Below are 22,216 nucleotides of genomic sequence, written 5' to 3' on the forward strand. Positions count from 1 at the left end.
TTTTTTAAAAAACACTTGGGGGATGTCCTCCCTTCACCTAAAATAATCCTGACTATAGTCAATAGTCAGTTTATTATATAAATTGAAGTTAAGATTTGTTGGATCAGTAATAAAAATATAAATTTTAAAATGTCAGTATAACATTGAAGATTTCAATTTATTTTAAAAATTTTAAAAGCTCAATAAAAATAATGAACAAATATACATTTTTCAAGTTTTTTCCACTGAAGCTGATTTTCTTGAAATAATTAAAAAAAAGCAAGTAGCAGAAAAATAAAAAATAAAATAATTTAAAAAAAAAGCAAGTAGCAAAAAAATATCAGTTTATATTCAACTGTATTATTTATCTGTTTTTGAAACTACATAAGACGATTCGTACATATGAAAATTAATTTTAATCTTATCCATTCTATTGCGCACAAATTTTTCTTGACCGATCAAAAATTCCAGAACATATTGGTCGAGGCTTAAAAAATCACCAAAAATTCAATTCTCCAAAAAGCACTACAATTTTTCACGATAAAAACACATGTACTATAATTTCCTTCAATAGAATTACAAACAGCACCTTTCAGAATGTGTGATTTGAATTATTGATTCCAAAAACAAAAATAAAATTGAAAACTGATGATACGTAGCGTATGTAAAGTTTCCAAAAAATAAAAAAAAAACATCCATTCCTATTCTACAAATCACCTCAAAATACCACTCCCTGTATAGAATAACATAAAATATTCACTATTGTGCAATACATAGTCTTTGCATCCTTTCAAATCCGCACCCAATAGCTCACTCTCCAGGACGTTGTATTGTGTCAGTCAGTTAAATGTTATTTTTTATGTTTTGTTATCGGTGTTTGATTCTCCCTGTGTTGAAGTAATGAATTGGCAATTAAATTTTTCCCTGAGGCGCTCAACCTAAATCACCCCTTAATTTTTTTTCAATTACTGCGACATGATCAGCGGCTCGCAGCACCCGTCGCGTGCCACGAGCATCTGAACATGTCTTGAGTTCACAATCATCTCGCCTCATTATCATCACTGAAAAAGATGAATATGATCTACCTATCCATCATGCTAACATAATGCATGCACTGTCACTTTTTTTTATATTATTTTTCTGTTCAACTTTTTACTTTCGTTCAGTTTTACTTTCCCTCTGTAATAACGCTTTTTATTTTTGTACATATTATTATTACTAGTTTTTAAAAAACACTACTTATTTATTTAAATGTGTGTTATTTATGTGCTTTGTTTGGAATAAATGTAATTTAGAATTAACAGTGATTACAATTAGAGTTACATACATACATACTACATAGATTTTGAATATGTCATTAAATTGTTTACACATATTATATACTTGGGAATCTCTTGTATCAATAATGAAATTCACAATTCTTGAGTATTCTCATCTTGCTTTGTCATCACTTCATTTTACATTACAAATGCAATCTGAAAATTTTATTTTACTTTTATACATACGATTTACCTTCCTATTGGATTGTCGATATGAGTACGGTCACATACATCGAAACGTGTATGCGTGCAAGTATACATGTAATGGGAAGGCAAACGAGGACACATTTGATCACTGTTTGCAACCTGTCAATGTTTGGATGAATTTTAAAGATGCCGCCGACGAATCAGACCAAGCTCGAGGGAGAAAAAGTTCAATTCTCGTGCGAAGCTAAAGCCTTGCCGGGAAATGTGACCGTCAAGTGGTTTAGGGAAGGCGCGCCCGTAAAAGAGGTAGCTTCTTTAGAGACTAGGGTCACCATTAAACGGGACGGCTCGCTCGTCATCAACCCCGTTGCAGCCGATGACTCCGGACAATACCTCTGCGAAGTCTCCAACGGGATTGGAGAGCCGCAGAGTGCATCGGCGTATCTGAACGTTGAATGTACGCCTCAAATCACAATCAAACCTGATCAATTGTCATTAAAACATCGCACTATTAACACTTTTCAATGGTTTCAGATCCCGCCAAGGTTACTTTCACGCCGTCGATTCAATATTTACCTTTTCGTTTGGCCGGAGTTGTTCAGTGTTATATTAAAGCCAATCCACCTCTCCAATATGTAACGTGGACCAAAGATAAAAGGCTTTTAGAGCCATACCAAACTAAGGATATTGTTATCATGAATAATGGTTCGCTCCTTTTTACAAGAGTTAATCAAAATCACCAAGGAAGATACACATGTACTCCGTACAATGCTCAGGGAACGCAAGGATCGTCAGGTACTATAATATTCAATACAAAATAAACACATCTACATACATACATACATACATAACAATAGGTTTCCAACAAAAAAATCTTCCGATACAAAATTTTCTGATACAAAGTTACAAAACAAGATTTTTTTCAACCATGCAGCATATGCAATAAATTTCTTTTATATGAAGTTAGATAAAGTTAAAGCTTTCAGTTTTATAAATTGTCTATTATTAATCATCATATATATAATAGCGCTATTCTGTGTGTATGTATGTGTGCGATAACGCTCGCCGTACTATAATAGTCGCTTCGATTCGACATATGTACGTCACAGTTAAAACACTGTCAACAAAACGTACAAATATAATATAATACCATCAACAAAAAACTTCTATATATATACTGTTTGCTACCAATTTTCTTCTATATATAGCGCCATTTATTGAAAATTTAATTAATTACTTTTTCTATTGGTATTTTATATTGTTTATATGTAGGTATAATAGTTTTTACCATTTTTTTTTCATATTAAACAATTAAATATATTTAAAAGGCATCTGAAAAAAATACTACCGCGTGCGGATCGAACACAGGACTGACACATTTCTTTTAATTTTTTTATTTATTTAATAACTTAATATGCCACAACCCATGCGATGATATTTCATCGGGCACAACACTAGTCTTATATAATACTATATATCGAAATATACTTTTGCTACTTAATTTTTTCATGGATGATGCTCAATGGAATTCTTATTGAGTCCAATTAATCTGGTAATTGGATTATTACGCACATTTCGATCGCCCAAAAGACAATTTTTGCCATGAAAATCGCGAATAAGGAATATTAGGCATTTAAGTTCTCGTTAGTATGATAGTTATCATTAGTATGATGGACTTTTCGGCTGCCCGATGTTCCATTATAGAGATTTTAGTGACTTTTGGGCGAGCGCTTTGTGGGCAATAATCACTGAACCAATTAATATATAATCATTCGGTCTGTATAAAACATGCTACCATTTTAAACTTACTTTTATCTTTTCTATAAAATATTCCATTACCAATTATTCAAAAACTTACAATTAGCAAGTGAAAGACATATATGTAGGAACAACTTTTTAAATTTTGAATAATAGTAGGGGTTTTTATTAAACTCATTGAAAAATCACTGATTGATAAGACTGTCTATATGGTTCGGTGATTATTCCGCACACAGCAATCTTGCAAACGTCACTAAAATATCGATAACGGAACATCTGGCACCCGAAAATTCCATCCATCGAGAGTCATCCACACGAACTATCATACTAACGAGCACTCGAGTTCCAGATATTCGATATTCGCGATTTTCATAGCAACTACCGTCTATATATGTCATATTAAAACCTTTTTTTTTACTTTTTTCAGGTGCTATGGAAGTTTTAGTTAGGAAACCGCCAGTTTTTACTTTAGAACCAGATCCTATGTATCAGCGAAAAGTCGGTGAATCTGTCGAGATGCACTGCGATGCTTTGGAAGCAGAAGGCACCCAGAAACCTAACATCCAATGGCAAAGGAGGGACGGCGTAGCTTTGCAAAAAAATAGAGTTAGAATTATAGGCGGTAATATCACTATCGATACCTTGAGAAGATCCGATTTCGGATTTTATCAATGTATTGCATCTAACGAGGTACGTCGACTATATTCACATTAAATGCATAGTCTATTAATAAGTGTTTTTTTAATGCATTGAATGTACTTTCAGGTTGCAACGATAGCGACTTCTACTCAATTAGTAATTGAAGGCACACAACCCCATGCTCCGTATAACCTATCAGGCACTGCCACTGAATTTGCTGTAACGTTGGTTTGGATGCCTGGATATTCAGGCGGTCCCGACTACAAACAAGACTATACAATATGGTACAGAGAGACTGGGATCTCGGATTGGATCAAAATACCCGTCACTCCATCCGGAGCTACCACAGTACGGATACAAATTTTATTGATATATTTTTGCCCATCGACTTTCAACGAGTGATTGGATTAAATACAGATTTGTTCAGAAACTATCAATATGAGTGTGGACTTTTTTATTTTTATTGATTGATTTGAAATATTTGAAACCATATGTTTGAGTGTGAACACGATACGATAAATCTACAACCAATTTTCAATTCAAACAGAGAGAGGAACACTTACTTTTGATTGGCATACTTGAAGTCAGTCAAAATATATGCTTTCGTTTGATCTAAACATATGCTACTTGATGGAAATAATTGGCTTTTTCTTTTTCCCACCGTATTAAAACTTTATATTGTTAGCATACAATAATAGTCGTTAAATTACAGTAACTTCCAAACATTAATTTGTTCAACTATACAAGTAGAATTGCCCAGCTAGTTAAAGTTAAAAATAAAATCATTGTATGGTCTCTCCGATATATACAAATTTGGTATTGAAACTTTGGCTCTGACTTCTCCCAAAAACCAAGTCAGAGTTTCAAAAGATAGTTTTGCCTAGGGGTGAGTACAGGATCCAAATGAAAGGCCAAAGTCGCTTCACAGCATTTATTGAATGATTCAGGACGTCCATACGTAACCAGCGCTCGCTCTAGAATAATCTGATACGGCGTATGTACCTCCTTATAAAAGACAAGTTGCTCACTACAGCTTCCCCAATCCATTTATGTATCTATTGTCTAAGCACGTACAGGTTTAAGTGGGTCTCACGTACTCGCCTGGATTCTGAGAATTCTAGCGGGTACCGTTAGACTAAGGTGACCATTTGTACTGATTTTACCAGGACAGTGCTGGTTTTTTGGGTATCTATCCTGGTAAGTCGTGAGATAAAACCAGTACACTTTTTTATGTGCATTATAAAATTATTTATCTAATACATGGTTCAATATATAAATTCTTTGTCGAAAATGATGTCTCCTTCAAAAATATTAGCAAATTAGTCAAATACTGTTTCCGTTTATCAGGAACACATGCACCAGCCGAAGGATTTTTTACTTTGATGAACAATATATAGTCTAGTGATAAAACGAAATTGTATGTTCTTCTTCTTCACGTGCCATGTCCTCCCAAAACGTCGGAAACTAGATGTCCCAATCGAACTTTATCAATTGCTGCTCGGAATAGTGCTCGGGTGCTGAGGCCGTACCACTACCAAAGATTCTTTAGCCAAGATGTTTTCCACCTGCCCCGACTGCGGTGGCCTACGATTTTCCCCTGGATTATTAGGCGCAGGAGATCGTATTTCTCGTTCCGCATCACATGTCCAAAGTACTCCAATTTACGCCTTTTCACACTTTGAGCACTTTGACAAGCTTTCCCATCAGGTCCAGCAACTCGGCATTGGTACGACGCGCCATCCATGAGATTCTCAGCATCCTTCTGTATGTCCACATCACGTCACGTCAGGGTCCATGCTTCTGTCCCATACAGAAGGATGCCGAAATGAATGTTGAAACCTTAAAATGTTTTACTAATCACTTAGTATGATTTTAACCAGTCTTGTGTAGAATTTTATAGGAGCATTTTAAGAAAATGAACTCATTTTTTTTTCATAAATGTGCGTCCATGATTCTTTAATCTTCGTTCTAAATAATTGAAGTATATGGAAATATGTTTTTGAAAAAAATGTCCTGGTTTTGAATTTGGAAAAAACCAGACTGACAGTTCTGAACAGATAAATAATCACCTTACGTTAGTCTAATTCAGGGGTTTCGAATGTACTTAGACAGCGGATACTCTTGTGTTCCCACGTTACAATAGTATACCACATCTGACAGTTCTGAACAGATAAATAATCACCTTACGTTAGTCTAATTCAGGGGTTTCGAATGTACTTAGACAGCGGATACTCTTGTGTTCCCACGTTACAATAGTATACCACATCTGACAGTTCTGAACAGATAAATAATCACCTTACGTTAGTCTAATTCAGGGGTTTCGAATGTACTTAGACAGCGGATACTCTTGTGTTCCCACGTTACAATAGTATACCACATCTGACAGTTCTGAACAGATAAATAATCAACTTTATACAATAGACCAATATTTGAACTCGACTTTTTCCAGGTCACGATCAATCGCCTCTCTCCCGGCACCACGTACGAATTCGAAGTCATCAGCAAGAACACAATCGGCGAAGGAATGATGAGTAAAGTAATAACAATCAGAACACTCGGTGAGTTGATCTTTAGATCGTTTTACATTTTTCAACGTTGATGAGACTTTTTTGACGTATGCGAGGCGCACGTGCGCGCATTTGATCTTGAATATTTACTAGTTAGAATATTTGCAATGTTATTCGTGGTAACAACACATTTGTTGCGGTGATTAGATGTTGGACTGCCGCGAAAAATGGCTCCACCACCGACAGCAGCTGACGAGAAACAGTTCCAACCTGCTCCTGACGACGCCGGTACTAACTGCTAACACACTAACACTACTAATTATTCCCGGCAAAATTGCATGTTTGAATAACGTACATGTGTGTCTAGATAGATATGTTTTAATCAATGTTAATATTTTTTTATATATATAATATGTGTCTTCTATATATTGTACTTCGTACTTTCCATTATTATATTGTATTTGTCTTTGTCTTTTAATTGTATTATCGTACAAATTGATGTGACGTCTTATTTGCATGATGAATATATAATACATATTTAGATGAATTTTCTTTATATGCTACTTTTTATTTATATATTTAATATTCCCTAAATGTTTGCATAGTAGCTTTTTTTTATTAAAAAAAAATACATGAAACGATTTCATACAATCTAAACATGCTTTAAATATATTTGTTTGCAACATTTACTCTTCACTTTTACGTTCTTGATAATCCTTATACCTATCACCATTCATTAACCCTTTGAATGCAGACCAACGCCGGCGTTTTGCCAACAAGTCCACGAGCCTGAAAATACGCCGATATGTGTTGTATTATGAACACGTAAAAATTAAACAAGAATACTACCTGCTAAGCCTTTAAAGGTAGCATTGAAAAAAATGAATTGAATATGTGTCGGGTAATCCGTGTCATTCATTTGTCAACGTTTATAAAGACTGGTTAACCATAGCAGAATTTCCCAATGGAAATCCCTAACTGCTGAGTATTTTAGATTGTGTCTTGGCATTTTGATTGTGAGTATTACATTTTAACAACAATGAAGAAGATGGAACTATGTAGTTTTGGAAAAATACATTAATTAATAGACTTCTTTCGTTTATTTTATATTGTTACAAGATATATTAGAGAGTCTAAACACACCTTTACAAAACTCGAAATCCTTGGCTGTAGTTATCTAGGGTTTGTTTGGATTAGCTACAATTTTTATACCTGCTTTCTATTCGATTTCTAAATAATTCTAGTTGGAAATGTTGGCGAAATTTTCAGCGTGGCGGGCTTTCAACAGAAAAGACGTCAGCACTCAAAGGGTTAACAATATATTATTAAAATGTGGAATCGATTATTTTCTTACAATTTATCTATAATTATATAGTTTATGAATTGGCTGGCCGGCACACACTGCATTGAGAAAAAAATCACATTTTTTTTTTGTTTTTATTTTGATTCCAGAAATAATTGATTATACTAGTGTTATTATTTTTCCCACCGATTCCACAGGCGCCATCCTTATACCGACGGTCTTTCGACCAAAAGGTACAACAAACATTTATCAGTTATCCACTTTTTTAATCTTTAATCACAATGTTTAAAGTAGCACTCTCTTACGCCTTAAATGTCACCTTCACTCTCATATGTTTATGTAAATTAACGTACCTCGTTCGAATCCATTTACATACGAGTATTTTATTTTTTTTTTAGCTTTATGTAGAAGCTTAGACATTCTTATATATGTATGTATTTGTAATTAACGCTTGCTCTTCCTTCATATATGTATCCTAACATTCTTTCTTTTCCACTTTTTACATGTTTACTATATATTAAAACCGTCTTACTCACACAATGTTCTCGTGCACATATCATCGCTATGAGTTGAATTCTATCACTTCATTATTTCTTGTTGTTTTTTTAGGTCCGAAACCCGGCCCACCGAGAAACCTCACTGTCACTGAGATCAGTAACGGATTTTTGATAACGTGGCAGCAGCCAATAGAACGTTCTAATTTAATTCAATTTTATACTATCAAATATCGTACAGATGCACAATGGAAAACGCTCAATAGAGGACAAATTCGGCCAGAAGAAACTAGTTATTTAGGTATGTTAAATCAAAACGAATAATAATTTTAAACCAAAATGAGTTTGTATCAAAAATTTAATACATCAGTATGAAATGAACAAAATAAATCTTATATTATTTTTAAGACATCAATAAAACAATAGCAAATTTAAATTCATTTTTCAAATGTCTTCCAATATTATAACTTAAAAACGAAAACGTTCTATATTAAATAATAAAAAAAATTAGATCAATTTATGACTAGAAAATGAAACATAATTTTATCATACTATACAAATAATAATATACATACATATATTTCATTTAAGTTATATTATATAATATACAAATCATTACTAATTTTAATTGCCTATTATTATGTTGCAAAGAAAACCAATTACCAAGCCAAAAATGGTCAAAGACATACTTTTACTTTTGACCATTCTTACTATAATACTATTTACTTCGGATTAAATGCAAATTTTTCTAGAAAAAAAACACATTAATCAATCTATATATGATTAAAACTATAAAACTCTAATTATTTGTATTGGAAATCTTTTACTTTTTTTGGTGCATTTTCTGGTAGTTGTTATTCGAACTTTTCTTTTTATTTTTTCTATTGGGTTTGATTGGCAAATTCTTTGAATTTTTAACATTCGGAATTCTACCACCAGTGTCCAATTGCGTTTCACTTTTCAACGACTCTCTTTTCCTCCAATCCTCTGGCAAACGAGTCGAATCACAATATTTAACAATTTCCGACTCGGAGGCCACACACTGACACTGAATATGTCCCATTTGACTGTACAGACTCTTATCAGCCATCAAATCTTGTGTTTCACAGCCGTCTAACATCTGCTTGTACACACTGATTGAATTCACTCGCTGTTTGCCCTTCAATCCTTCATTCAAATTCTCATAAGTCTTAAAAATTTTGTACAACATCACTTTAGTGACGCACTCCCATTCTTGAAAAGTGTGCTTTAGTTTATCACTATCGTTACTCTGCTTGTCCAAGACGTCGCCGAGACACTTCCATCCGTCTACGATCTTCAACAGCGATAAAATAAACGTTTTGATCACCCACGGCAATCCTTGAGATTGCAGTTTCGTAACAGCAGAGTCGGACCGTTCAATGTTCTCCCTCGCTTTACTGCAAAGGTATTGCATTCCGTTGAAACATCTGCTGCTACTATTCTTGGAGATTTTCTCAGCCGCTTCGCAAGCTTCATTGGCGAGCTTTTTTATATCGGACGACACTAGATTCACATCGACGGTGCTTTTGACGTCTTTCGAATCTCTAGCGTTGGATTCTTGCTCTACGGAATCGGTGCTGTCGCACAGTTTGGACACCATTTGCTCTCCTTTTATTTCGAACTCTAGATATAAACTCGAATCTGTCTTTAAATCGCTTGAACTTAAGACGCTTACTTTATTACCGATCCTTTCGGCACCAATCGGCAATAAGTATGTGTTTGGAGTTGAAGTGACGGCATTTGAAAAGTCCATTTTATTTTGAATGCCGGCTTTCAAATCTTTAAATATTAAGTATACATAAATATCATGTAGATTAAATTGATCAGTCCAGTTGGTTTTCCTTTGAAACGTTCTATTTGAAGTATGGAAGTGTGTTTTTCTGTTTCTATGGTAGTTTCAATTTTAAAATAAATGAATACATTTTAAAAAATCATATCTTGCAGAGTATAGCATAATCAGTTTCTTTTAAATGAACACTAATACTCACTAGCTAGATAAAAACAAACTACAAATGATACAAAGTCATTTATTAAAACATTTTTCACAAAAGTCATTTGAAAAATGATCTCAACATGATTATACCCTGTTTTGGAGACGTTGCATGTCTTCAAAGACTGTACGATTTGTTCCTGTATGACTATTTGACGGAAAAAGTGAACTTTCATCGGCTTTGAACTATTCAAGAGTGAAAATCAGCAACATAGCTCAGTGGCAGGGCCGCCGAGATGAATCCCAGGCCATGGAAAAATAATTCCATAATTGTTGAAACGGTTCCAAACAAATTGGTAACCTATCCTCATCTGTTACCATTATTTCAAATTTATAATAATAATTTATATAAAATTACATATGAGCCGGTATATTTGAAAGTAGCGGAAGTCTAATTTTCAGTTCCAAAAACACTATTTCTGTTTGACTTTGTTCACAAATTGTTATCGCTTATTTTAATTCGATATATCCAGAATCTCAGAAAAGCAGAATAAACGTATTACAGACCACCAGTATTTTTAAATATTTCTGAACTTTGCCACTTTCAAATATAACAGCTCATGTTTATGTCAAATTTACTTCAACGAATTTCAAAGACTAATCTGAAGTGATTTATAATGTTCAAAAGATCACCTAAATAACATTATCTTTATAAAATAACCGTTGCATATGGCGATTAACACATAGAATTCGATGTATGCATCGTTTTTTGACAGTGATGGATACTGGTGAGACATTTTTCTCATATTTGCATGTTCACGTGCACTCTGACTGACTCAGATGTATGCATACCCGATCAACCCCCTATGTCGTGAGAATCCGTCCTCACAGAATTCTACATCTCTATCTGTCTGTTCCTCAATGCTATGTACCTATATAGTTTGCTTCCATACCTATTTCCTTTGCAAATTAAGTGTTCATTTTCAAGAAACTTATAGTGTAATTGATTCCACTTAAGAGTCGGGCTACACTGTGCGATTTGCGAGCGACCATGCCAATGTATGCAGTTAGATGGGGCATGCCACACCCGTCAACTTCTTTGTCGCTCACATTTCCATAGAATTCTATATCTCTATCTGTTTGTTCCTCAATGCTATCTATAGTTTTCTTCCATACCTATTTCCTTTTCAAATTAAATGTTCATTTTCAAGAAACTTATAGTGTAATTGTTTCTGCTTAAGGGGGCTGTACACCCGAAACCTTAATTTTGTTGCCGTTCCTTTCTTCGATATATATATTGAGTGAATGCGACAATATATATCAATATATATATATATATATATATATATATATATATATATATATATATATATATATATATATATATATATATATATATATATATTGAGGGAATGCGACAGTTGCGCTTCGACCAGATAATACGTATTTTAAATCGACAAAATTAAGGTTTCGTATTCTCCAATTTTCTCCTCCGAAACTGGACCAATTTTTAAAAAAATTTCATCATCAGTATGAGAAAGATATTTTCTATGCAACTGTGTGCGTATTTTTTTTTAAATCGACCGTTAAATAAGCACGCTGGACTATTTTCGTGGGTGTAAAAAAGAGGCGATTTTATAGATGTTTGGCGGCTCCTAGCTCCTATAAAAATAACTAATCAAAAAAATAAAAGGACAGATGCATTTCAATGGTAGATAGCCATAGCATATTAAAAAATTATTTCTCTAGTGCCATAATTGAGGAAGGGAGAAGTGTAATACGTTTGTATGGACAAGGCGCTGGTGTCCAGCCCTCTTAAGAGTCGAGCTACACCGTGCGACTTGCGAGCGACTTGGTTGAGGGCGACCAGACCAATGTATGCAGTTAGATGGGGCATGCCACACCCGTCAACTTCTTTGTCGCTCACATTTCCATACATTTTTTCTGGTCGCGCAACTTGTCGGCTGACAAAGTTGCACGGTGTGGCCCAAGTCTAATTCTGTATAATAGATGTCGATTGTTAATATTGAAATTTTGTTATTCCACAGTGAAAAATCTAGTCGGTGGTAGGACGTATTACTTCAGGGTGTTGGCCAACAGTGTGAGCAGCTACGAGAGCTCCGATGAGGTGAAGTTCCCGGTGCCGGCCAGGGTGAAGCACAAGGCTATAACGGCCGGCGTGGTCGGAGGCATTCTTTTCTTCATAGTAGCCATAATTCTATCGGTGTGTGCCGTCAAAATATGTAACAAACGAAAGAGAAGAAAACAGGAAAAGGGTGAGTTCGGCCGTCCATGGCGCTGCCAGAGGTCACGTGTTTGGCCTTGATCTTTTGACTTCCCTTCATTTTGAATCCCCCGATGATACTTTCTTAACGTGATTAGAACTAACAAAATTGAATCGGTGGTTGGGATAAAAGCGATTAATTCACTTTAACAATTTTATCTCTGCCATATTGACGACAAAGAAGTTCACATTCATTGCATTTTCGTTTTTTGCGTCTCTGTTATTTTCATTTCTTTGATTAATTTATTAAAAATGCAATTGGAATTATACATAGTTTAGTTTGCATGGCAATCTGAATTAACTATAGTTTTAATGGAACAGATTTTTGTCACCCCCCCCCCCCCCTCTACTAACATTCTTCATTTAAAACTAACAAAACTTCCCTAAACACAGTATTTTTAGAAAAATTGCACTTGTATATACTTAGATGAAAATATTCTTACAATAAAAATACATTTTTATATTTAGTAGAGTTCAATAAATGAGTACAAACGAGTAAGTAGACAATCAAATATTTCATAGTGTTTTTATCCCACAAAGACATATTTTACAAATTCTATTGGACAGTTTTATATTTATATACATTAACGAAAAGTCTTTTCAAATGATAAAAATACGCCATTGTTAGATAATAACACTTATCCCTTAGTTTAAATATATTTAAAGATAAAATGAAAAATTTAGATTATATGAAATAAAAATAATAGACCGACCGAATCTCTGAATTGCTCACAACAGTTGATTTGTTCCGTTCGGTCTTTTTACAAGCCTTTTATTAGGTTTACTTCACCAATCGGTCTGACGATATTTCTTACATTCTTCCGATCGCTTTGAAACTTTGTCATTTTGCGAGGTTTGGCCGTCAATTCGATGGTGAAATATAATCGTAACTTATATCTTAAATTAACAATCTTCATCCGACGTCAATACTTAATTTATTAAACACCACTCTATCATGATCATAAAAATGTATTTTTAATGCAAAGATGTAATATTATTACGATTGGCTTATCAAAGTAGGATTTGAACTGCTCAGTAATCAAAACGCTTACAATATATAATATAATACATTTTTATATTAGTAAGGTTTTATTCCCGGTAACTTCCACCATTTCAATAAACGACAATCATTTGTATATTTGTCATGAATTAATAAATAACTGATGACGACGACATTACTAAAAAAATCGTTTCGTAAATGCATCGTTCATATGTAATCATGTAAAAAAAACATGCATAAATAAATGGAAAATTATTATTGCGGTGTTGATTTTGTTCAGAAATTTGTTCCATTTTATTTTCTTTGAGTTATTTTTTTGTCTCTGCGTTCGATCATCAGCTTCATCATTTTCAGCCGCTTTCTTCTTTAGTCGCAATATGGTGTTGTTACCTAAACGGTGAGCATATGACCCCTGGCTTACTTACGTATCGTTGTTTGGGTTTGCGAACATCCGACATTACCATTAATATCCAGAAATAATTCGATTACAGAATACAACATGGTAGCCTGCAGAGTAACAGACATACGCAACGGCGCGGCCAGCACTCAAGTGCCTTTCAAAAAGTAAGTCTTATTACATACAATGTTATTACTCTTCCATTGTGTCTTAAGTCTGCTGTAACGTTTCACACGTTGCCGAAAACCGAAATATATTATTATAATAGAAAAATATATACAATTATTCTAATGAAATTGGTTCCATTTTTAATGCTTCAATTTCGGATTTCATTGGATCTATAGGAAATCAGGTGATTAATAAGCAACTAAATTTTGTCTTTGGTTTTCGTTCGATTGTTTTACCATTTTTATTACATTGGAATGTTTTTATTTTATTTTGGCGGCTATTTGCCGACTTACATATAGTCCATTTTGAGAACTATCCAAATAGTGGACTAAAAAGATTAATTCATATTATTATTATTTATTTATAATGTTAATTTGTAACATTTTTTTAAATTTAATTTCCATTTTGAAACGTTCAAAAGTTTAAATATATTTTTTTTTTCAAAATTTCTTTCCATTTGCATGTAAAATTTTATTTTTATCTGTGTTTTTTTTTTCATACTTTTCAATATCTACAAGATGGTTATACATAGTTGTAACTTTCTCTAAATGGTCTTAAAATTAAAATAAAAAAATGGATGCTACTTTAGTATGCGGTCTACCTTAACATGCGATCTACCTTTGAATCGCAGTCGACTTTTTTTTTATTTGTATCATAGCAACGAAATGTTTATTACAATTTTTGTTTTTTCCTGCTGCCCCATAATGTTGTCGAAGCATTTCTATCAAAATATCGTCAGCAGATACATATCTCTTAACCAAATCTTAAATGAATAGGGCTAACCTTAACTTAACCTAACCTATCCTGACCCTTTAATAAATAGGTGTTGGCTGCTAAGATATGCCGATATTTCATTATATGTTAAAATACTACTATAATTGAAGACATTATATATTAATTCTTACTCATGATATGTGATGCCATCCGCCTTTTTATGTTTTCTTGAGTAATTGTAACACAATTTCACTGAATACGTTGGCATTTTCGAAAAATATCAATCGACCTTCCGACTTAGAAGCTAACTAGCTACTGAGAGAGAGTGTGCATGCACTGTACTTTTTTTTGTGTGTGCATGCACCAACAGGGTGATCGGCTTAGAGCGTCAGGGCGTATCTATGGTATACTATATATATGATTGCAATTGTTAATTTATTGCAAATTACTTAATACATCGGCTTAGAGCGTCAGGGCGTATCTATGTATTCTATATCTATGGGTTCCCCCCTTCAATGCGGCCGCGATCGTCCGGAACGGCTACCGGCAGCTTACGGGCCGCACCGAACGATCCGGCAAGTGTGCTGAAGCCCTTATATTACAAATACTGAGCGAAGCCGGGTAAAACAACTAGTAAGACACTATAACGATGGTTTTATTATACAAAAGAATATGTTGTTCAAAATGTTGAATCCGAGTACATATACCATATTTCCTTTTGGGCATGCTTGGGTATAATTCCCTTGAACTTCGGAGAAACTTCTCGTTAATTCGTTTCGTTCTCCAGCTATTGCGTGGTAATACGTCATGCCCGTTGTTGCTGGAACAGTTGGGACTTTATGTCCCCAATAATTATGTTCGTGGTAGACATCATCATTTGATGGTTGTACCTGCTGCTCGCACAGTTCTTTTTCGAATGGCTCCTATTCCAAGAGCTATTCGACTTCTCAATGAAATCGTTGCTGCTGTCCCTGAATGTGATATTTTCCACCTTGGGGAGCGTAGATTATCGGATATTATTTTAACATATTTATCCGGTAACCTGCGCTCATCATTACTTTCTTAATTTGAATGTGATGAATGAGTGGAATCTTAATCTACTCTCTTCCATTTGGGCCTCGCTGTGATTTTATTTTTATTTATATTTTGTTTTATTTTATTTTACTTTTTCTTTCTCCTTTGTATATTTTTATATACTATTTTAATTTTGTTCAGTGTAAACAAAGAATGGGATTTATGGATTTTATTTTTAATTTTTACACTTTTGTTATTTTTTTTCTCTTTGAATGATGTATTATTTTCCTTTTGTTACTTTTTACTTTATCTATGTACGTAGTAACAATAGATGAAGTTTTGTGATCATGCGAAAATTCGAACTCGAGATTTTGACTGATTTGAACTCAGAATCGATCACTGATCACGTTTTCATGATCTAGAAAAAATGTGTGTCTGTGTGGGTGTGTATTTTGGGGATATTTTTAACACCGTTAGTCCTATCGAACTGAAACTTAGTATCGGTTACTGAAATTCTTATCGACACGACGTAAATTTTTTTCAAAGTTTTAAGTTGACCGGAAATGGTACCTCGCCTTATAGGTGTCCTCTTTTTTTAAGTTTTTGAATTCAATTATCTCCCAAACCACTAATTGAATCGGACTGAATTTTTTTTAAATATAATACAAATAATAATTTTTATAACCTCATATTTTTTAAATATTTCTATCTAAACCGGAAGCAGTACTTTTACTCTAGAGAATAAATACTTTTGGTTTATTGAACTGAAATTTCATATCTAGAAGTTTAACTTTAATACTAAGTTAATTATAAAATTTAGTTAGCATCCGTCAACCGGAAGTAGCAGTTTACTCTAGTTCGATTTTTCTTCCACTATTTTTTTCGACCCCTTAAACATGTGTGTTCGTCACAAAAAAATTCAAGTATAATTCTTGTTGCAATTTGATGAAAATGAAAAAAAATTATTAAATTTTATAAACTGGAAGTGGGATTTTTTTTTTTATTATTTTATTTTACCATGTTTTCTGCTTTTGCTTTTTTCCTTTATTTACAGTTTACTTGTTTTTATATCATGTTTTTATATCTTTTCAAATGTAGACCATTGTGGCGCATTAGGTTCTTCCTGTAATGCCACAATGGTCCAAAACTATTAAATAAATAAATAAAAAAAAAATACCAAATTGAAATAAAAAAAACTGAAATTGATTCAATATACTGATTGTATTATGTTGGTGGTTTCAGATTTAGAACGAGCGGAATATCAAGTGTGAGCACCTGCCTGAAGTTTATACTGAACTGGATTTGGCCCCGCGACCGTTGCACCGGAGAGCCGGAGTACTGGCGGCACGCGGAGCACTGGAGGCACACGGAGTACTGGAGGCACGCCGAGTACTGGCGCGCCGAGTTGCGCGGAGACGACCGCAGCCTCGGCAGCATCCATCGTGCGCCAGACGGCCGCTTCGTGCTGCGAGCCTCCAACACCAACCTCACCAACGACAGCAGCTCCGACGACGGCGGCTTCGCGCCCAAACGGACCCACGCCCGTGCCTCCTGGCGCAAACCCCTCGTCGGCTACCCCAGCCAATTGAGTCTCAGGTCAGAGGGCTCGGGGCAGAGCGCGAGGCCGCCGCCGCCTATCCCTCTCTGGAGGCCCCCCGGAGTCTACGCTCTCCCGCTGCCTCTATCGCCGCGGTTCCGAGCCTCCTCTCCGGCAACGCTGTCGCCACTATCTCCACTGTCGCCGGTGCACTTCAGCGACCTGAGCTCGGTGAGGCAGCCCAGCTCTGCCGAACGCTCCTTCCCGACGCCTCCGGCTGCAAGGTTGCGCTCGGTTCACCAGAGGTATTCGCAAGAGCTGCCGTCGCTGAGGGCTATCCGGGAGGAGACCAGAGCTCCCAGGCCGCGTTCTCCTCGCCGTCTCGCTCGCTCTGCGCCCGACCTAGCACGACATCATTCGCACGAGCCGTCTCCGGAGAGTCGCTCCTCATCCAGCGGCTTCGGCAGCAAGAACACGTCCCAGCAGAATCAGAGCAGCCGCTCCGGCAGCACTGCGGAGTGGCGTCTGCCTCCGTACAGGGCCCCACCTCAACCACCACCACCTTTATGGTTGGAGCTGGCTCTTCTGACTCCGCTGGATCCACTGGAGCCTCCCGGGCGACTGCTGCCGAAGCCGGCCACGGGTGATGCCGGCTCCGTCGACGCTCATTATGAGTTTGATCCGGCTACTCCGACCCCGTCTGCTTCAACCCCTACTGAGTTGAGGCCTCGGGTGCGGCGCGAGAGGGACGTAGAAGCCCGCGTTCGCGCAATGAAAGAAGAATTCTATCAATTTCGGCGACGGCAAGCTCAAAGACTCCGCGACCATGACCTCGACAGTGTCTGCTGACGGCCACATCCCCAACTCCCCCTACAAAACTCTAAAATCTAATAAAAAAAACAAAAAAAAAAAAAAACACCCACACACATAATATTTATAAATACATAACGTATAGGCACAATTTCACATTTTAACCGTAAGTGACTAGATATGAATTTATTGCGAAAAATATCGACCCACACGATGATTTATTATTAAATTATTACAAAATAAGTTTAAAATAATAAATTAATAATAAAAAAAAAAAACGATCGTGCGATACGTCATTTTCTATTGAATATTATATTACATATATATATATATATTGCACGATGCTCGCGGAACTTGCAACGGAGAAATGTTGTTTAAGGTGGTGTCGTCGGGCAATGTATCAAATGAATAAATAAAAAAAAATATTTTGATGTGATTGTAAATGATGAAAGTGGCCATATTTTGATTTAGATATCGTGAATAGTATATAAATTTAAATATATATATATTCGAAACTGTATGCAAAAATAAAAAAAAAAACACAAACTCGTTCGTCACGCCTAGTTCTATAATTTATATACATTGTGCAATGTTCGAATCGTCGTTTATATAATTATATAAATATATTGTATAAATTCAAATCTGAATGCACGAAAATTGTATAATATTATTTTTTTTTATTATTTGATTGTTTTGTAAATTTGTTCACAATATGTATTTGAATTTATGCATATGTATGTTGAACATTCAAACGATGGACGAATGTTTTATTTGATTTTATTACGACGGATCTGTATGCGAACCTTCCGGTCGAAGGGTTTCGTACGATGACGTATGTATGTACCAATAATAATTGTTCAGTGGCGGCTCGTGATAATTCATAGGGGAGAGGGGCTGTAGAGAATAATCGGGCGGTAGTACCTTGTTGAACATACCGGTGATCAAATGCAGACAAGAATAGCATGCATTTGTACTATACTGGGAGGGCTGCAGCCCCGCAGACCATATGTACGGCAAAAATAGCATGCATTGTACTATACTGGAGGGCTGCAGCCCTGCAGACCATATGTACGGCAAAAATAGCACGCATTGGACTATACTGGGAGGGCTGCAGCCCTGCAGCTCATATGGACGGCAAAAATAGCATGCATTTGTACTGTACTGGGAGGGCTGCAGCCCGCAGCCCATATAGACGAGCCGCCACTGACCTACATGCTGTGGAAATATCATTACGATGTTATTGAAACATCATTATCGATAATATTACTAAGTCCAATCACGCCACTTTTATTTCATTGTTTACGTTTCGTTTTGAACATGTATTATATGAATTGTATGTATGTATTATCGAAATGTGATTGTAGATTTTACAGAACTGTTTAATATGATGACAAAATGTGTAGTTTGTATAATTACCATCGTCTTAACGGCTATTGGTACAAACCTCAATTTTTTATTGAACAATGTGATGGACTTCATACAGTTTTTTTATATATTCTAATGATACATAGTCGTGATTTGCTCAAGAATGATATTTTTTTGTTTTTTTTTTTCAATTGAAAAAATACGTTTTAAGTTATTTTGATGTTCGCAAACATATGTGTAGATAAAATAGAATAGAAGCCAAATCGTCTTCGTGCGTATTAATACAATTCACTTATAATTTATTATTATAATTTTCACATCTACATACAATCTAATATAATTATCATCGTTTATTCCACTATACATATTTATTATTGTATAAATAATAAACACTCAAAAAATATTCTAAATAAAATTATAAGCCTTAAAAGCAATCAAATTTACTTATCAATGAGTCTATTACGATGAAAATTTTATACATCTTAGAAATATTAGTACTTTTAAGTTTTTCTTCCTGTCTATTATTATTATTACATACAAATACACGGGCAAATTTACTTTTCGATTCGCCATTTGCACGTTAGATATACATATATGTACCTATATATGTATATATATCAGTAGCAACTCGTGAGAATTCATAGTGCAGAGATTAGTCAGGCTGTATTACATAGGTCTTTGATCAAATTAAAACAAAAACATCATGCATATGTACTATGATGGGAGGTCTGCAGCCCCTCAGACGCCAAAAATAGCATTCATTTGTACTGTACTGGGAGGCTGCATCCCTGACGAGCCACCACTGACCTATATATGTATGTACATCGGATATCATCTCATCTACCTCAACGTTTGGCATTTGTTAAATTTGCACATCGGTCGATTCTAACCTATAAACACCTAATAGAAGAAATTCTTGTAGTGAGTGAGGTTATGTTTGAAATCGTCGATGTTGCAACATTCGCGATGACTCGTTTGTCTTGATTACATATATACGATACCAAAATTGTGATCACATCCTATGTTGAATTAATCAAGTGATATATATAGAACCACCGAATAATTATCGTTTAATTTTATTTATTTACGTTTCTTCATTAAGAGATAATTTGACTTCTAATCTATTCTAATGTAAATTATATATTCTTATATATCGCACGTACGCTCGGCCCCCGGACCATGTCGGACGGAGAATCTTTCCGAGGACTGTCGGGAGAGCCGCTGCATACGAGCGTGTATATATTTATACATATGTATATTACGCGGGGATACTGTATGGATGCCCTGGAATAATTCTAACGCTTTATAGCACGGGCGGCACGTGGTGTCGCCCGTGCACTGTATTATATAAAGTCTAGCATAACAAAACATTACATGACATTACGTAGGTAGCGCAGTAAGTCTACACTCGCAGTAGCAGTACCTAGTGTGTAGTGTTCAAACTTTACTTTTTATTAAATGAAAATAATAAGAAAATAAATAAATTATTATGAAGGAAAAAAAAAAGAATTATATGCAAATGACAAAAATGATATATTGTAATTGTAAAGTTTTAAAAAACAGGCATTTTTAAAATATTCACACTTTTTGTCACACTCTCTTATGGGTTAATCGATTTTTGTAAATTATTTATAATTTATCGTGCAAATGGCGCAAGTTTCGATGGCGACGGCGAACAGGGTTGCCAACTATATATATATATATACATATATAGAAAAAAAAATACATTATTCAGCTGTTCAAAAGCTTGCAAATTAATATGATATAATTTTCGCATTTGTTATATTGACGAAGGCCCACCCCCACTCCTCGGAAAAGGGGCAGCAGAAGTGTTCGCATATTTTTCGGGGAGTGGTGGGGGTGGGCCTTCGTCATTGGAACGATCACTAAGGGCGGTTTCAGACTAGCGTTTTATACGCGCGTATAATCTCGTTTTTTGAAGTGCATGTAGGCGCGTATAGGCGCGTCGTTTTCCATACGCGCAACTCGTACGAGCGTAGACGCGCTTATAAGCTCGTATTATCCATGTTGATACTAAATCACCACTACCGGTTCGAGCAAAAACGCCGGAATAAGCCCGTGTACGCGAGTCCGGTTTTTTGAAGCGCGCGTATGCCGAAACGACGGTATACGCGCAGAAAAATACGCTAGTCTGAAACCGCCCTCATTCACAGGGGCGTCATTTGGGGGGCTGGGGTGGACAGTCGCCCCCCCTCTAGATTTTTACGGGATTATCCACGTTGTTTAATTTATTATTATTAATTAAAATATTAAAATAATAAACCAACAAACCAAATCTCTTAATAGATTTTTTAAAATCATTTTACTATTAATTTTAGTGATTAAAATATATAAATAAAAAAATTATTAGAATAAATAGTTAAAATTCATATACATTCATATTTTAAATATAATAAACCCCCCCTAGAAAGTCATTCCTTACTGGTTAAAAATTTTGCCCCCCTATGGGTAAAGCTGAAATGACGCCCCTTCTAATTCACTACTGATTTTTAAAGTAAATTATATAATCATTCTTTTAAGGCGAAAACACACTGAAATGAACGGCACGGCACGTCTCATTGGCTTCGAGTCAAGAAAGGGCGCTAATTCATACAATCTAATTATTTCAACAAGTTTCTCATACATTTCTTGAAATGTGAGATTAACCATTGTCAATCACTGTCAAGCTTATATCAATACAAAATATCACTGAAAACACTCCAGGGGGTGATTTTTAGGAGTGCGTGCCTCAGGGATGCTTGAGTTTTTTTCGCATGCTAAAAAGTGTATAAAAAAAGAACACGTGCCGCGTGCTTCTCTGTGTGTTTTC

At 35.2% G+C, this 22,216-nt stretch overlaps 1 protein-coding gene across 4 annotated transcripts in view; it reads left to right on the forward strand.

Annotated features, from left to right (window-relative positions):
- LOC143915053 (protein turtle-like) overlaps window positions 1-18,100 on the forward strand; it is a 373,910-nt gene extending 355,810 nt beyond the window's left edge. Inside the window, exons 12-21 of one of the 4 annotated variants that reach the window (XM_077435466.1) lie at window positions 1,632-1,902; window positions 1,980-2,240; window positions 3,631-3,893; window positions 3,969-4,190; window positions 6,292-6,400; window positions 7,802-7,885; window positions 8,262-8,447; window positions 12,146-12,373; window positions 13,873-13,945; window positions 16,917-18,100. In XM_077435466.1, coding sequence (XP_077291592.1) covers window positions 1,632-1,902; window positions 1,980-2,240; window positions 3,631-3,893; window positions 3,969-4,190; window positions 6,292-6,400; window positions 7,802-7,885; window positions 8,262-8,447; window positions 12,146-12,373; window positions 13,873-13,945; window positions 16,917-18,060 — 2,841 coding nt within the window. In that variant the 3' untranslated portion in view covers window positions 18,061-18,100. Of the gene's footprint in view, window positions 1-1,631; window positions 1,903-1,979; window positions 2,241-3,630; window positions 3,894-3,968; window positions 4,191-6,291; window positions 6,401-6,556; window positions 6,638-7,801; window positions 7,886-8,261; window positions 8,448-12,145; window positions 12,374-13,872; window positions 13,946-16,916 lie in introns of all 4 variants that reach the window. The other 3 variants (XM_077435467.1, XM_077435469.1, XM_077435468.1) reach the window with 3 other exon arrangements.
- Window positions 18,101-22,216: the final 4,116 nt, after the last annotated feature.

This window comes from Arctopsyche grandis, chromosome 8 (assembly GCF_051622035.1).
Source record: "Arctopsyche grandis isolate Sample6627 chromosome 8, ASM5162203v2, whole genome shotgun sequence".
Taxonomy (NCBI): domain Eukaryota; kingdom Metazoa; phylum Arthropoda; class Insecta; order Trichoptera; family Hydropsychidae; genus Arctopsyche; species Arctopsyche grandis.